This window comes from Mobula birostris, chromosome 8 (genome assembly GCF_030028105.1).
Source record: "Mobula birostris isolate sMobBir1 chromosome 8, sMobBir1.hap1, whole genome shotgun sequence".
NCBI lineage: Eukaryota > Metazoa > Chordata > Chondrichthyes > Myliobatiformes > Myliobatidae > Mobula > Mobula birostris.
The window spans coordinates 10,024,453-10,042,816 of NC_092377.1; the positions used below are offsets into that span (position 1 = coordinate 10,024,453).

Here is an 18,364-nt window from a genome sequence, read left to right on the forward strand (position 1 = left end):
TCACTCTCTTTAAAGACAGCCTAACATCACCTTCTGAGACAGAGATCACAAGGTCATCAGGTGCAATGGGGATCTTCACAGCTGTAGTTGTATTCTCCCTTTCAAAGCGGGCATAGAAGTTGTTGAGTTCATCTGGTAGTGAAGCATCACTGCCAATTATGCTATTGGGTTTCACTTTGTAAGTAATGTCTTGCAAACCCTACCAGAGTTGTCGTGCATCCAATGTTGTCTCCGAGCTCGTTCGAAATTGTTTTTTCGCACTTGAAATAGCCATCTGCAAATCATACCTGGTTTTCTGGTACAGCGCTGGGTCGTCAGACTTGAATGCCACAGATTTCGCCTTCAGCAGACGATTCACCTCCTGGTTCATCCACGGCTTTTGGTTTGGGAATGTGTAGGCATACATTCATCCACACAAATTTTAATGAAGTCGGTAACAGCTGCAGCATACTCATACAGGTTTGAAGATGAATCCCTGAATATAGGGATTCATCTAATTCACACTAATTTTTGCTCTATTATATGCCCCCTCTTTGGCTTTTATGTCGGCTTTGACTTCTGTTGTTAGCCACGGTTTTCTCATTTTTCCTTTAGAAAACTTCTTCCTCTTTGGCATAAATATATCCTGTGCCTTCCAAACTGCTTCCAGAAAATCCGGCCACTGCTGCTCTGCCGTCATCCCAGCCAATATTCTTTTCCAATTAATTATGGCCACTTCGTCTCTCATGCATCTGTAATTCCATTTACTCCACTGTAACACTGATACATCTGACTTTAGCTTCTCTTTCTCAAATTTTAGGGTTCATTCAATCATATTATGATCACTTACCCCTACAGGTTCTTATACCTTAAACTCTCTGATCAATTCTGCCACAGACCCCAAGATTCCCCTGTTCCTCCACACTGTCAAGGATCCTGCCATTAATTCTGTACTTTGCCTTCAAATTCGACCTTCCAAAGTGAAACACTTCACATTTTTCTGGGGATGAACTTCATCTGCCACTTCTGACGCATACTTTGATTTTTAAATTTACTTTGAACTTTGATTTTGAAGCTGATACCTGACAAGAATAATGCTTACCGTCACCGAGAAGGTGCTGTATACTGGACAGGTACTGCTGCTGAACCTCAGGAGGGGCTAACGGCGTCTGCAACACAGAAGTGAAACAGTAACAGTGATGGAGGGTTTAAATAAACAGCAACAAACCGGGTTGGCTGCTATATTAACATCAATACAAACAGTCATGAAATCTCTCATGGTATCCTTGCTTATGTACAATGCAAAGTACTGGACATTCAGCATGACATCGAAGACGCTGACCCACTTCTACAGATGTGCTGGGGAAAGCATTCTGACTGGGTGCTTCACAGTCGGGTGTGGGAACTGCAGTGCACAGGCTTCAGAGAATGGGGGCTCATCTTGGGTACAGCTCTCCATCCATCAAGGACATCTACAAGAGGCAATATCTCAGGAATGATGAGGCATTGGTCAAACCGCACTTAGAGTATTGTACGCCTCATCTAAGAAAGGATATGCTGGCATTCCAGAAGGCCCAGAGGTGGCTCATGAGAATGATTACAGGTATGAAAGGGTTAACATATGAGGAGCATTTGATAGCTCAGGGACTGTACTCGCTGAGTTTAGAAGAATGAGGGGGGGAACCTCTTTGAAACCTATCAAATATTGTAAGGCCTAGATAGGGCGGCCAAGTGGTAAAAGCATTTGCCAAGTGATTTGAAGGTCGCTAGTTCGAGCCCTGGCGGAGGCAGCATGTGTATCCTGGAGCAAGTCACTTAACCATACATTGCTCTGCAACGACACCGGTGCCAAGCTGTATGGGTCCTAATGCCCTTCCCTTGGACAACATTGGTGTCGTGGAGAGGGGAGACTTGCAGCATGGGCAACTACTGGTCTTCCATACAACCTTGCCCAGGCCTGTGCCCTGGAAACCTTCCAAGATGCAAATCCATGGTCTTATGAGACTAATCGATGCCTATATAAAAAAAAAATAGGGTGGATGTGTAGAGGATGTTTCCATAGTGGGGGACTCTAGGACCAGGGGGCACAGCCTCAGAATACAAGGATATCCCATTAGAACAGAGAATGAGGAAGAATTTCTTTAGACAGAGGGTGGTGAATCTGTGAAATTTATTGCCACAGATGGCTGCAGAGGCCAAGTCATTGGAAATAGTGAAAGCGGAGTTTGATAGGTTCTTGATTAGGCTCATGATGAAATGGCAGAGCAGACTGAATGGGTCAAATGTCCAATTCTGCTCCTACATTTTATGACGAATTCTATTCTGGGGACTGCCTGTGTTGACTATTCTGGGGACTGCCTGTGTTGACTGTGCCTGAGGAGCTAACATTTCCTAGCCTCCAAAATCGGAAGGTTGTGGGTTCTAGATACACTCCAGACACTTGACAGCAAGGAGAAAAGCTGGCGTCCCGGTAGGTTTCTGAGGGACAGCCAAGGGAAGGGCAAGATTACCATCCATCAGAAGAAGTGTTAAACTGAGAGACCCTTCCATTCTCTCAAGTGGATGCCACAGAGGTATTTCAAAACTCAGCACAGGGCCCGGGTCAGTACTCGCACTAAATCATTTACAATATTAAAAAAAAAATCTGACCATTATCACCTTGGAGAGCTTGCTGAGAGTGGAAACAGGCCCTTTGGCTCATCAAGTCCATGTTGATCATAAACCAAACATCTGCACTAATCCTACATACTCCCATTTCATTCCCCCATGTCCCCATCAAATCCCCCGACGTCAGGAATCTCTCACCTATACATTAGTGGCAATCAGAATCAGGTAGTTTGTCATTGGTGTACGATGCAACATGTATTATTTCACAGCAGTACAGTGCAAAGGCAAAAAAGATCTATATATGTCAAAAATAAATAAATTATACAAAGAAAGAGCAAAGCAGTGAGGTAGTGTTCATTGGTTCACGGACCGTTCAGAAATCTGATGGCACAGGGGAAGAAGCTGTTCCTAATTCGTTGAGTTTGCGTCCTCGGGCTCCTGTACCTCCTCCCTGATGGTAGTAATAAGAGGCCACGTCCTGGATGGTGAAAGACCTGAAAGATGGACATGGCCTTCTTCAGACACTGCTTTCTGAAGATGTCCTTGATGGCTGTGAAGGTCGCGCCCGTGGTGGCGCTGCAGGAAAACGGAGCACCAGGAGGGAACGCACACAGTCACAGAGCGAACTGTGCACAAATAGCACCTGAGTTCAGGATTGAGCCTGGATCTCTGGTACTGTAAGGTCGTCATCTACCCGAAAGAGCTCTGTGATAATGTTGTAGTATCACACACGGAGTTTTTTCAAATCAAATCAAGTTTAACTATCATTTAACCATACATAGATATAGACAAACTAGACAGCATTCCTCTGGGGCCAAGGTGAAAACATACAAAGCCCATTCAAAATAGCGAGAAAAAAATGTCAGGTTAGAAAACACATACATAGCCCTGAACCACATGTCCCACAAATTGATGGTACAGTCCCCAGCAATCCAGCCAGTTATTCCACTGATTGAACACTGGAGGGCAGCACTGACGGGAGAGGCCTGCTCCCAACTGAGCATGGACGCCACGCTACCCCACCTCCAGTGTCTCCTCACCCAGACTGCAGCAGCAAGCAAGCCCACATCTTGAGACAAGCAAGGCTACGTGGCTCCCAAGCGGCCTGTCTCTCCACCAAACAAGGGAAACAGGCCTGTGGCATCTTACATTATCAATGTCCAACAGGGTCTTGCCATCGGAAGACCATCACCCATGGTTAAGCTGCACGCTGCTTGTGCACACTAACTCATTTGCTTTTGACTAGCAGGGAGCACCACATCCTGCACCCTGGTCGGCTCATCGTTCTCCAACCTGCTGCTGGCTACACCAATCAATGAGCAGCTCACTGATGCATTACCTGCTGTACTTGAAGTTCTTGGAGTCCAGTATAGTCTTACAATCATCAAAAACTCATTCAACAAAGAAAAGAACAACATCGGTTGGCCCCCCAAGAGGTTGCTGCATCCGAACATGTCGTCATCTCACTGGAAGTTCAATGTAAGTCTGACTTCTTTCTCTCTTATTCTTGGGATATTACAAGATATCCTAGCATGCCTTGCTCGACAAGTAAGATCTCAACTGTTTGATTTCTGTATGCTGCAGCCTATTCAAATGCTGGATTATTGGTATTTGTTCACTACAGTCACATGTATTGAGATACAGTGAAAAGCTTGTCTTGCACACTGTTCATACAGATCAATCATTACACAGTGCACTGAGGTAAGACAAGGCAAAACACCAACAATGCAGAATAAAGTGTAAGAGCTACAGAGAAAGTGTAGTGCAGGTAAACAATAAAGTCCAAGATCATAACCAGGTAGATTGCGAGGCAAAGAATCCACCTGTCGTTCAAGAGGTACATTCAAGAATCTGATAACAGTGGGAAAAGCCATCCTTCAGCCTGGTGGCACATGCTTTCTACACGACGGCAGAAGGGAGAAAGAATGTCCAGAGTGGATGGGGTCTTTGATCATGTCAGCTGCTTTACTGAAGCAATGAGAAGTATAGACAGAATCTTTAAAGGAGAGGCTGGTGCAATGTGCTTATCCACAAGTCTCTGCAATTTCTTGCTGTCACTTGCAGAGCAGTTGCCATACCAAGCTGATATACATTCAGACAGAACTTCACTTAGCAGGGTTACTGACAGACAGTTGCAACTGAGAGGGCAACATGGGTAACAAGTTTTTTTTTCCAAATTCATCTTTGTAAGGCAGACTCCACGGCATCAAGAACACCTTCAAAAAGTGATGCCTCAGGAAGGTGGCACCCATCGTTAAAGAGGGCCATTACCTAGAACATGCCCTCTTCTCATCGCAACCATCAAAGAGGTGATACAGGAACTTAAAGACACACTTAGCATTTCAGGGTCTTCTTCTTCCCCTCTGCCACCAGATTTCTGAATGGACAATCAACCCAGGAACTTGCTCTCGTTTTGCACCATTTAATTTTTATATACATTTCTTACTTTAATTCATAGGTGTTTTAAAATTATATTGCATTGCAATGTATTGCTGCCACAAAACAACAAATTTCATGACATATGTCAGTAATATTACACAATTCTAATTTAGTACAGGCCATGTGGCAATGATCCCCTGGCTTCCAGTGCCACCTTCTGGCAACATTAATGTACTGCAGAGGTTATTTGTCATCCTCTGTATACTGTACAATGAGTTACCAGAGGTTTTCAGGGTAACAGGTCTTTCAAATCCCCAGTCTTGACACCGCAAACAGAAATTCATCACAGAGTCACTTCCTTCTTCACAGGTTTTCAGTGCATTATACATCAACAAGTTAAACTCGGGTGAAACACTGTATCTCAAGTATAATCAATCAGTACCCAAGGGCCCTAATCATCTGGGACAAGCCTATTTCTCATTTCTACCATCAGGAGGTAAAGGAGCCGAAAGACCCAGACTCAATGATTTAGGAGCAGCTTCTTTCCTTCTGCTACCAAATTCCTGAACCTTGTGTGAGACCGGCCGAAGAGTCTTTTCCATAGATGCTGCCTGGCCTGCTGAGTTCCTCCAGCATTTTGTATGTGCTGCTACCTTGTGATTCCTAATTTTTGCGCCTTTTACTTCTGTAATTTATCATAGGGATTTTTGTGTCTTGCATTGTACTGTTGCCCCAAAAGACCACAAATATCACGACATACATGTCAGTGATAACACATCTGATTCTGAATCTACCACTGAGACACAAAAGACAGCAGATGCTAGAAATGAGAATGAAAAAAATGCGAGAGAAACCCAGTGCGTCAGGCAGCATCTACAGAGGGAAAGGTCCGAAGCACTGACTGATCACTTTCCTCCACAGATGCTGCCTTACTTGCTGAGTTCCTTCAGCATCATAGTTTTGACTCTGATATCTATCATCACTAAGAAAACAAAATACTGGAAATGCACTTCAGGCCCACCAACATCGTTGCAATGAACTCAGACATTCCAATTAGCATTCTACAAATGATCTTGATCTATGATGTTTAAAGGAATCTCTCCTGCTTGTTTTTCAACGCCTGATCTTTTTCCTCTGGCAATCACTGTAGTTATGCTGACGTTTTGAGTTATAGAGCACCACAGCACAGAAACAGGCCCTTCAGCCCATCGACTCCATGCTAAACTATTATTTGCTGAACTAAGCAGAATAATAGTTTGGCATGGAGTGTTATTATTCTGCCTAGTTCATCAAATAATAGTTTGGCACAGACCTTTAAACCCTCTCTGTGGGGACCTCTGCACTTATGGTAGTAATGATGACCTCTTGAATTTCCATTTTTTTTAATCACCCGATAACCACCAGGTGCAAAGCTCCAGGCTCCTTCAAGTCCCTCCCTAAAGCTCTCCTCTACCTTCTGACTTCACAATCCTCTAACAAAGCCTCTGGCCATCCACTTCGCTAATTCTTCCTACAGTATACAGGTTCCAAACGGAAGACTGTAAGCATTTATTTTTATGCTAATTGCTTATTAAAATGATTCTAGGAATGAAAGGGTTATGCATGAGGAGCGTTTGATGGCTCTGGGCTTGTACTCAGTGGAGTGCAGCAAAATAATTGGAGGGGGAATCTCATTCAAATCTATCGAATATTGCAAGGCTCAGATGAAGTGGACGTGCAGAGGATGCTTCCTATTGTGGAAGAGTCTAGGGCCAGAGGGCACAGCCTCAGAATAGAGGTATGTTCATTTAGAACAGAGATGAGGAGGAATTTCTTTAGCCAGGGGGTGGTGAATCTGTGGAATTCATTGTCACGGACAACTGTGGAGGCCAAGTCACTGGGTGTACTTAAAGCAGAAGTTGATCGGTTCTTGATTAGTAAGGACATCAAAACTTATGGGGAGAAGGCAGGAAAATGGGGATGAGAGGGAAAATAAGATTAGATTAGATTCAACTTTATTGTCATTGTGCCAAGTACAGGTACAAAGCCAATGAAATGCAGTTAGCATCTAACCAGAAATACAAAGAATAGTGTTATTTACAAAATAACTGCGAATAAAAAGTAAGTGCTAGAGCACTCAAATATAAAAGTACTGAGACAGTACAATACGGATGCAATATTACTTAGTGCTGTGATGTGAGGTTCAGCAGGGTCACAGCCTCAGGGAAGAAGTTCTTCCTGTGCCTGCTGGTGCGGGAGCGGAGGCTCCTGTAGCGCCTACCGGATGGAAGAAGAGTAAAAGTTCCATGGTTAGGGTGAGATGCATCCTTGATAATACTTTTCGCCCTGCCCAGCGCAAATTGAGATGTTCTCAGTGGTGGGCAATTGGGTGCTGATAATCTGCTGGGCAGTTTTTTCCATACGCTGGCGTGCTTTGCAGTCTGATACGGGACAATTAATCAGCCATGATAGAAAAGCAAATGCCCAATTCTGCTCTGATGCCTAATGGTCTAAGGTGGATGTTGAGTGGTCTCAAGCAGGTCTTGACAACATAAGAAAGTGAATAAGGAGTGCCGATGGGTTCTTGTTTAGTAAGGGTGTTAAGTGGGAGAAGGCAGGATAATGGGGCTGAGAGGAATAATAATTCAGCCGTAACTCAATTCTTCCCCTTTTCCATCCGATTTCTGAATGAACATTGAGCCCATGAACACGACCTCACTTTTTTTTTTTGCACTACTTAATTTAACTATTTAATACACAGTTGCAAGAAAGTTTGTGAACCCTTTGCAATCACCTGGTTTTCTGCATTAATTACTCATAACATGTGGTCTGATCTTCATCACTAATAGACAAACACAATCTGCCTAAACTAACACACACACACACAATTCTATTTCTTCTCATCAATACTGAGTACACCATTTAGTCAATCACAGTCTAGGTTCAAAAAGGTACTTGAACCTCTGGGGTAATGCCTTCTACAAAGGCTATGTGGAGTCAAGTGTTCTAATCAATGAGATGAGATTGGAAGTGTGGGTTGTGGAGGTGCCCCGCCTTATAAAAAAGGTACACAAAATCAGGTTTCTGACAGAGCCTGCTCTTCTCAAGTATGATCTATTTATGTGCCCCATGCCTCAATCAAAACAACTTTCAGAGGACCTTAGAAGAATTGTAGCGATGCACCAAGTTGCAAAAGGCTATAAAATCATTTCTAAAGACCTGGGCGTTCATCAGTCCACAGTAAGAGAAATTGTCTCCAAATGGAGAAAATTCAGTACTGTTGCTACTCTCCCTAGGAATGGGCATCCTGCAAAAATCACACCAACAGCACAACGTGCAAACTGAAGCAGGTGAAAAAGAACCCAGAGGTAACAGCGAAAGACCTGCAGAAATCTCTAGAACTTGTTAAAGTTTCTGTTCATATGTCCATTATAAGAAAAACACTAAACAAGAACGGTGTTCGTGGAAGGACACCACGGAGGAAACAACTGCTCTTCAACATGGCTGCACGTTTCAAGTTTTCAAAAGAACACCTGGATGTTCCACAACGCTTCTGGGATGATGTTTTGTGGACAGATGAGACAAAAGTTGAACTTCTTGGCAGAAATGCACACTGCTATGTTTAGAGGGAAAGGACACCATACACTAACACCAAAACATCATCCCAACTGTGAAGCATGGTTTGGGGCTGCTTTGCTGCACCTGGGGCTGGACAGCTTGCAATTGTTGAGGGAATGAATTCAAAATTGTATCAAGATATTTTACAGGAGAATATCAATGTAGCGGTCTGTCACTTGAAACTTAACAGAAGATGGATGATGTAACAAGACAATGATCCAAAACATAAGAGTAAATCAACAACAGAATGGTTTAAAAAGAAGAAAATTTGTGTTTTAGAATGGCCAAATCAGAGTCCAGACCTTAACCTAATTGAGATGCTGTGGCATGACCTGAAGAGGGCTGTTCGTGCAAGGTATCCCAGGGATATTGATGAACTGAAATAGTCTTGTATGGAGGAATGGTCCAAAACTCTTCCTCACCATTGTGCAAGTCTGATCAGCAGCTACAGGAAACGTTTGCCGTTGAGAGATTCCACCAGTTATTAAATACAAGGGTTCACATACTTTTTCCAGCCTGGACTGTGAACGATTAAACAATGTGTTCAATAAAGATATGAAAAGTACAATTGTTTGTGTGTTATTAGTTTAGGCAGATTGTATGTGACTGTTATTGTGACTTAGATGAAGATCAGACCACATTTTATGAGTAATTAATGCAGAAAGCCAGGTAATAGCAACTTTTTCTTGTAACTGTATGTAATATACACAAACATACACATATTAAACTTGGTTCTGATTCAGAATGCCGGAACAGACTTGTCCTAATTCTACTCCTATGTCTTATGGTCTTAAATACAAGTTGCAGATAGTCTTTTGGAATGTGCTGTGTAATTTCAGCAATTTCTGGAGATCTTTTTGGTCACCATTTTCCAACTGTTCGCTTTTTCTAAAAAAAATGTTTCAGAAGGTTCTCAGAACCAGCTTACCATGCCATTCTTACCAACCGTTGCATTGTCCAGGTAGATGTATCCTCCAATTATATTTAGCTGGACCCTTAAGAGGACAACCAGCATGCAAGTACTATACACAGCTACAATGGTCCGGCTGAAACCTTGGGGAAAGAGGAAAGAGGAGGTGGTGGGTGAATGAACGAAGAAAGGGAAAGAAAGATAAAGATCAGCTTTATTTGTCACATGTACATCAAACCATACAGTGAAGTGCGTTGATTGTGTCCACAAATGTTGCCATACTTCTGGCACCAACAAAATATGCCCACAACTTACTAACCCGTATGTCATTGGAACATGGGAAGGAATTGGAGAACCCGGAGGAATCCAAGGACAACATACAACTCTGATCTTGATCGCTGGTCCTGTGAAACATTACACTACCATTTGGTACTGCAAGATTTGAATATCTGAGCTCAAAATGGCGAACAACACAACCATGAGCTGTCAGAATTGGAGCTCAAGAACAACTACTATACCACAGTGTATTGGTATCTAAGGACAGCAGTAACCAAGGCTTTGAGCCTGGGTATGTGATAATGAAATATTTTGATTGCTTCATAAGCTGGCTTTATGTGCACAGGCACCCCCTGGTGGTTAGTGCAACGCTTTACAGCAGCAGCAATCAGGGTTCAATTCTTGCTGCTGTTTATAAGGAATTTGTACGTTTACCCTGTGACGGCATGGGCTTCCTCTGCGTGCTCCAATTTCCCAAAGACATACAGTTGGTAAGTTGTAGACATACCACACTGGCGCTGGAAACATTGCAATACTTGCAGACTGCCTCCAGAACATCCTCAATCTGTGTTGGCTGTTGATGCAAATGACATATTTTACTATGTTTTGATATACATGAGACAAATAAAGCTAATTTTTAATCTTTAAAAAGTACCTAAAAATTAAATTCCTAAAGCATTCTTTAAATTCTCGTAATGCGAGCGTTTTTCTCAATGATAACATTTATTGCCAATACCCTAATTGAAATGAATGCCAGTGAGAAAGCAAGTAATGGGCAACATTGCGGGTCTGGGGTTGCAAACAGCCCGAACTAAACAAAATCATCAAGTTCAAGTTGAACTTCTGTCTTTCAACAATATACATGTATACCACCAAACGAAACATTTCTCCAGACCAAGTTGCAAAACTCAATACATATAACTCACACCCAGTACCCATAAAGTAATATTACCACTAGAAAATTAACAAGTAGTGAGACGCATATATGACACAAGTTAAACATAAACAATATTATGCAATGGGACGAGTGGCCTAATTCTGCTCCTATGTCTTATGGTCTTGGACTGCAGACTGCCCAGGCAAAGAAGGTTTTTAAAGAGCATAGCTTCTCTTAGCACAGCAGGCAGCAGGAACCATTTTGCTTTACTGAGACAAGATAAGGGTGTTATTGAAGGATGCAGGGATGACATTCACTGTATGTAATTTGATAATAAATTTACTTTGAACTTTGAAGGGGCACGCACACCAACTAAGAGACAAATATTTTACTGACTTCTTACTTCCTTAGAAGTTTGTGAACATTCGGTTTGTTATCTGAAACTTCAACAAACATCTATAGATGCACGGTGGAGAGTCTACTAACTGTTGCATCACGACCTAGTATGGCAACACCAATGCCCTTGAATGGAAAAACCTACAAAAGATAGTGGATAAAGCCCATTCATCATGGGTAAAGTGCTCCCCACCATTGAGCAGATCTGCAAGGAGTACTGCCAGAAGAAAAGTACTATCTTCATGAAGGACTCCCACCATCCAGGCCATGCTGTCTTCTTGCTGCTCCCATCGGGTAAGAAATACGGGAGCTCCAGGACCCACACTACACAGTTCAGGAACAGTTATTACCCCTCAACCATCAGGCACCTGAATCATAGGTGTTAACTTCACTTACTCCAATACTAAACCTATTTCACAATCTCTCTCTTAAGGACTCTACAACTTGTGTTCTCAATATTTATTATTTTTTTTTAATATTTGTGAAGTTTGTTGTCTTTTGCACATTGATTTTGTCCAGCTGTCGTGGGTGGTTTTTCTCTGATTCTATTGCATTTCTTGGTATCTATTGTGAATACCTGCAAGAAAATGAATAGCAGGGCAGTATATGGTGAGATGTATATACTTTAATAATAAATTTACTTTAAACTTTAAGTAAACTTTAAAGGTTGGGAGCTTGTAGTTTCTATGACTTTAATATCTGTATTGCGAATCATAATTGATCTTGCAAATAAGGAATTTGAATATTTACAAGGCCAACAATTGGTCAATATGCAAAACTGCTAGTCAATTCTGTGTAAAAAAATGGCATTTCTCTGTTCAGACTTCAGATCTGAATAAATAAATAACCAACCAAACAAGACAGTGTGGGTGACAGGGATCATGCTGTTCGCCATATGAACGAGTAAATGAAGTGTGACCAAGGAACGAGTGTAAGTTTTCAGAGTCTCATTAATCAGCAGCGACATGAGGTTTTTAACCAGATGGAAGCAGAATTGTCCCCTGACTGATGAACTGAGAACCAAGGGTTACAACTTCAAAATCTGGGAACAATTACTCCGGACTAAGACAAGGAGAAATTCCTTCACCCAGTATAATAATAATAATAAGATAATGAACTCCATTGACACTGAGTGGGTAATTCTTTCATTACAGCAGCAACATTTAAAAACACACACAGCATTGTGCATAATAATGATGATATACAGAATAGCAATATACTCAACAATAATTTACTAATGTGCAATAATAATGTACAAAATAATTGTACTACGATGCGTGTTCTCCTGTCACACAGAATTGAACTGTTGTATATGCTTATTGCATTTGGTAGGAAAGATTTCCTATATTGATCAAATCTTTGGAGATTCTGCACCCCAGAGGGCCATGAAAGATCAGTCATCAAATTCACTCAACACGAAGACTGTTAGATTTGTGAACATTAAGAGAAACAAGGTGCATAGGGATAGGACAAGAATATGGTGCTGAGCTAGACAATCAGGAGATTTTGATGAAAACAAAGCAGGCTCCCAAGGGCTGGAAAGCCTGCTCTTCTTTTGTTCCATGTTCCCTCTTCTAATATACTATGATGGGATTTGAACTCCCTATCATTAATCCAGGCCTCAGGGCACAAGTACTACCCCACTAGACCGGGATTATTCCTCAGTTCAAAGCAAATTTATTATCAAGGTATATGTAACCTTATACAGCAAAATGCAAAAGCCTCAGGCACAGATATATTAGTTAAGCTACTTAAGACTTTTGCACAGTACTGTAGTAATTGTATGCATTGCACTGTACTGTTGCCGCAAAAAAAAGCTAATTTCAAGACATGTGAGTGATGATAAACCTGATTCTGATATGGGTCTCTATTGTTCAAATGACCTTGCCTGGCGTGTCTCCACACACATCACCCTCTGCCTCGGGCACTCCTTCTCTGCCACCTGTCCCTCACCCCTCCTGCCGTGCTTCACCCTCCCCATTCCCAACATCCTTTCCTCCCGCCAGATCCACAAACTCTCTCTCTGCTCCATGCTGACAAACATAATACCGTGCAAAATTCTCAGGCATCCTAGCTACATATTTGAACAGTACTACCTTGAGACTACCTGGGCACCCTCCCAAGACTATGGTCAACACACTCCTAGAAGACAGCAGTGCAGCTAATGTAGATGAACTGAACACACTGATGAGGGAGAGGGGGAAGTGGAGAGTCCATCACCGTGCCCGACGCCGGCCCCCTAGGCCTGAGTCGACGTAGTAGTACTAGTAGTAGTACTTTGAGACTCATTTTCACAAAGAAATTTACAGGAAAATAAAGAAATTCAATAAAATTATGAAAAATTATAAATAACAAACATTGACAAACATCCAAAATGCAAAAGAAAACAAATAATGCAAATAATATTTTTTAAAAAGTAAATAAATAATACTGAGTTGTGGAATTAGTCCAGTGTTGAGGTGAGTGAAGTTATCCACGCTGGTTCAGGAGCCTGATGCCTGAAGGGTCATAACTGTTCCTGAACTTGGTGGTGTAGGACCCAAGTCTCCTGCATCTCCTTCCCAATGGCAGCAACAAGAGGAGCATGGCCTGGGTAATGGGGGTCCTTGATGATGGATGCTGCTCTCTTGTAGCAGCACTCCTTGTACATGTAGTCAGGATTACATTACGTCTGTACTGCAGTGAATACAGTTTTAAAGAGAGGAAATTCCCCTGAAATCATTGTCTGCACATTCAAATGTACTGACCAAAGATTACTAATGCTGGCATTCCTATCCAATTCTACATCTATAAACACCACCACCGTCACCTTAAAATACTACAGAATAGAAAGCAAGCTTACTTATTATCCTGAGATCCTCCCAAATCTCCAACTTGTTAGCAGGTCTGGAAAAGAGCCAAAAGAAGAAAAAATTATGAATTGGGCACCACAGTAACATAGGAGTTAGCACAACTCTATTACAGCTTGGGGCATCAAAGGTTGGAGTTCAATCCTAAAGTCCTCGGTAAGGAGTCTCTCTATGTCCTCTCCCCGCAGAATGCATGGGTTTTCTCCGGGTGCTCTGGCTTCCTCCCACAGTCCAAAGATGCACCAGTTAGTAGGTCAATTTGTCATTGTAAATTGTCCTGTGATTAGATTAGGGTTAAATCAGGTTGTTGGGGGTTGCTGGGTGGGGTGGATTGAAGGGCCTACCTACTCCATGCTGCATCTCTAAAATAAAACCATGAAACTCCTACAGTGATGAGTGAGGCCATGGAACGTACAACAGTACAGCACAGAAACAGGCCCTTCGGCTCACAAATCGAGTTCAGCAAGATGTTCTCCAAAGGCAGGGGTTCATAACCTTTTTTATGTCATGGACCAATACCATTAAGCAAAGCGTTTGTGCACCCCAGGTTGGGAACTCCTGTTCTAAGGAGTTGTTTATTGGTGGGTCCTCGGGTGGCTGTTGAGGCCAATCCAGGTTCCCCATATTCTGGTGCCATGTGGGCAAGAGTAAGCGGTGACTGTGGTGAGCGGTCAGGTCTTTTGGTTGTTCAGTCTCTCCTTTCGCAGCTGCCACGTGTTTTTTGCGGAGGTCACTCTCATGTAGCGCAGCTCCCACTCAAACAGATTTCCTCCAAGCGTATCCATTGAGTGCAACATCTTCCCAGCTTTTAGAAGTCATGTTGAATTTCTTCAGGCTGATTTGAATGTTGTCTTTGGAAAGTTTCCTTTGCTCACCAGGGCTCACTGACCTTTCTTCAAATGGGATTGAAGGATTTGTTTCGGGAGATGTGAGTTAGGCATCCGGATGACATAACCTATCCGTCATCGTTGGTGTTGCTTTATCACGGTGGAGATCCTGTTCATGTTGATCTCCTCCAGTACACTGGTGTTAGTGCACCTCTCCTTCCAGGTGATCCTTAAAATCTTTCATAAGACTCTTTGGAGGTATTGTTCCCGGGCTTTCAGCTGTCTACTGTAGGTGGTCCATGACTAAGCTCCATACTGTAATGTCAAAGACTCTTTTCCTTAACCTTGCATCCGCTAGACCCGTCGTAAATTAGGGGATCCTCTTTATCGAGCACCTCCGGTCCACCCACCAAAAGCGGAACCCTGGTGGCCAAACATTTTAATTCCAATTCCCATTCCAAAATGTCACTTGTGTGCCAAGATAAGGCCACCCTCAGGATAGAGAAGCAACACCTTACATTCTGTCCAGGTAGTCTCCAACCCTATAGCATAAATATTGATTTCTCCTTTGGGAAAAAAATCCCCCCCACCACCCCTTCTTTGATTCCCCCCTGGCCTCTTACCTCTTCTCAGCTGCCTATCACTTCCCCATGGGCCTGCTCCCCCTTCCCTTTCTCCCATGGTTCACTCTCCTCTCCTAAAGAGATTTCCTCTTCTCCAGCCCTTTACCTTTCCCACCCACCTGGCTTCACCCATCATCTTGTAACTATCCTCCTTCCCCTCCCCCTACCTTTCTGTTCTGGCACCTTCCCCCTTCTCTCTCAGTCCTGATGAACGGTCTCGGCCTGGAAAGTCGACTGCAGATGCTGCCTGACCTGATGAGTTCCTTCAGTATTTTGTGTGTGTTGGTCCACTAGCACTGCTCAGGGGGTGGTAGATCTCGAGTCATTGACTGTTTTTTTTTGAGGAGGGAATATAGGAAAAGTGTCAACTTTTTCAAGGGTGACCTACCTACAGTGGGGTGACCAGATCTATGCTTTGTTTCCATGTTTTTGGTAGAGGGATAAATATTTGTCAGTATAGGCAATATTCCGCAAAGGCACCCTTCTTGTGGGCTTATTCTGTGATTTGGGGCGAGTGACTAGAAGCTGGGCACTTGGCAGAACTGACCATGGATCAGGCAGCCAAAACTGCAGTAATAATACTTGGCCCGAGTGCCAATGAATCAATCCTCAGTCATGTCTCCTTGCCAAGTCACACAGGCTCAGTCAAGGCCAGCAACAGGGTTGACTGTTGGCAGTCAATTAAAGACCAGCTTATGGATACATAGAAGACAGCAGTACATACAAGGCCCTTTGGCCCATCTATCCTATGTTAAACTGTTATTCTGCCCAGTCCCATCGACCTGCACCTGGACCATATCCCTCCCATCCACGTACTTATACAAACTGCTCTTAAATGTTGAAATTGAACCTGCATCCACCACTTCCGCTGGCAGTTCACTGCACACTCACACCACTCTCCGAGTGAAGGAGCTCCCCTTCGGGTTCTCCTGAAACATTTCACCTTTCACCCTTAACCCATGATCTCCATTTCTGGCCTCACCCAACCTCAATGGAAAAAGCCTACTTGCATTTACCTTGCCTAAATTACCCTTCATAATTTTGTATACCTCCATCAAATCTCCCCTCATTCTCCTACACTCCAAGGAATAGAGTCCAAACTTGACAGAAACACAGAAATCTACAGCACATTACAGGCCCTTCGGCCCACAATGTTGTGCCAACCATGTAACCTACTTAAATCTTTCCCTACACCTCAGGTTCTCAATCCTGGCAACACCCTTGTAAATCTTCTAGAAGTTAGTTCAGTAAGGGCAAGGCATCTAGGCACATCAAGAGACTTGCATAGTGACTCAACCAGCCACGTTAGCTCTTGGTTATAATTTTTTTTTGCAGAAACAGAAAATGCAAGAAAAAGCTGTCACCTTACTGAAGTTTATCTTAATATCCGAGTGGCATAGTAATGAATGATTAGTTAACGCTGTATAGCACCAGCAATCAGAGTTCAACTCCTGCTGCTGCAGTAAGGGTGAGACTAGAACTAGATGTCATAAGTTCAGCGTGAAAGGTGAAATATTTACGGGGAAACTGGGGAGGGAGTTCTTAACCCAGAGGGTGGGGCGGGTGTTTCTTCCAGGTATTCTGGTTTTCTCCCACATTCCAAAGACATACAGTTACGGTTAGAAAGTTGTGGGGGGGCCATGTTGGCACTGGAAGCATGACTGCACTTGTGGGCTGTCCCCCAGCACATTGTCAGATGCATGTCACTGCATGTTTCAATGTGCATGTGACAAATAAAGCTAATCTTTATTCTTCCAGCTCCTCCAGTACAGTATCCAAACCTTTCAACACTGATTACTCCAAAGAGTAGCTCATCCCTGACTGAATTCACTTCTTTTTTTTCCACAAGTTTGTATTTACAATTAGAAGCACTGCTTCTAGTTGTTCATGCTTATTTTAAAACAATGCCCCAAATTTGCTTTATCTGGCCAGTTCGGTATTTTAATGTGGTCTCCCCTTAAATTGCTAAACTTGCTGCACTGAAGAGGCCATGTAAGGAAAATGATTTACACCAAGTTCCATTCCCTGCTTCAGCCATATTCCAGCCTTCACTTTCAGTTGCACAGAATTAAATTTTTTCTCCACTCTTTACTTCTAGGATCCATTCTGTTGCTTTTTAAACTCTGCAGCCTCCCTCCAATGACCGCAGGTTGATTTTCGTAAAGCAGAAAGCAAAGTTATAGACCATGGGCAATAGAAAAGTCACTGTTGCAAACAGCGCAGCGAGCAACACTGTCATTATTTTGACCCCTATTAGGCAGGGGTACAGTTTAGTGTAGTCTGGGGTGACGTACGTTTTATATTTTCTTTTTTTTTGGAACACTCCGTCATGGCACGCTCTCGCTTACTTTTTTTCTCTCTCTCTTTCTCGTGGTCGCTCTCGCTTGCTTTCTCTCGCTCCCTCGCTCGCTCTCAAAAAACTTGATTTCCGTGATATTGTATATAATTTGTGGGCATCAGGGAGCCACTATTAATATGCGGGAGACTCCCGGAGCTTCCAGGAGAGGTAGGATGTCTGTTACTAATCAAGAACCTATCAACCTCCGCTGTAAATATCCAATGACTTGACCTCCACAGCCACCTGTGGCAATAAATTCTACAGATTTACCACCTTCTGGTTTAAGAAATTCCTCTTCATCACTGTTTTAAAGTTGTGTCCTTGTATTCTGAAGCTGTGCCCTCTGGTCCTAGACTCCTGCTCTAAAGGAAACATCATTCCCTCTTCCACTTTATCAGTGCATTGTACTGACTCAGAAATGGCCTATGTATACAAGTTTTCCATTATTGTGGCACTTGAATAACCGTGGAAAAGTTTTTGCTGTTTTCATAATTACCTGTTTTTTAGTAGACATGTGAGACTCTCTGAGTTAAGCTGCTGCATGATTGCTTCTCTCAAAGTGGGCAGCATCGAGAGCACTGTTAAAGCAAAGGCAATCGAGTGTGAGGATTACTCGTTTACTCTGTCAAAGCTGTCCCACACCGATGGTACATTTCATTGCATAAGACACAGGAGCAGAAATAGAGTCTGTTCAGTCATATGGTCA

At 42.9% G+C, this 18,364-nt stretch overlaps 1 protein-coding gene across 1 annotated transcript in view; it reads right to left on the reverse strand.

Annotated features, from left to right (window-relative positions):
* pex3 (peroxisomal biogenesis factor 3) overlaps nt 1-18,364 on the reverse strand; it is a 59,172-nt gene that overhangs the window by 33,944 nt on the left and 6,864 nt on the right. The window contains exons 3-6 of the mRNA XM_072264776.1: nt 18,155-18,236; nt 13,864-13,907; nt 9,491-9,615; nt 1,082-1,148 (exon numbers count right to left, since the gene is read on the reverse strand). Of these exons, the coding sequence (XP_072120877.1) occupies nt 1,082-1,148; nt 9,491-9,615; nt 13,864-13,907; nt 18,155-18,236 (318 nt within the window). The remainder of the gene's footprint in view (nt 1-1,081; nt 1,149-9,490; nt 9,616-13,863; nt 13,908-18,154; nt 18,237-18,364) is intronic.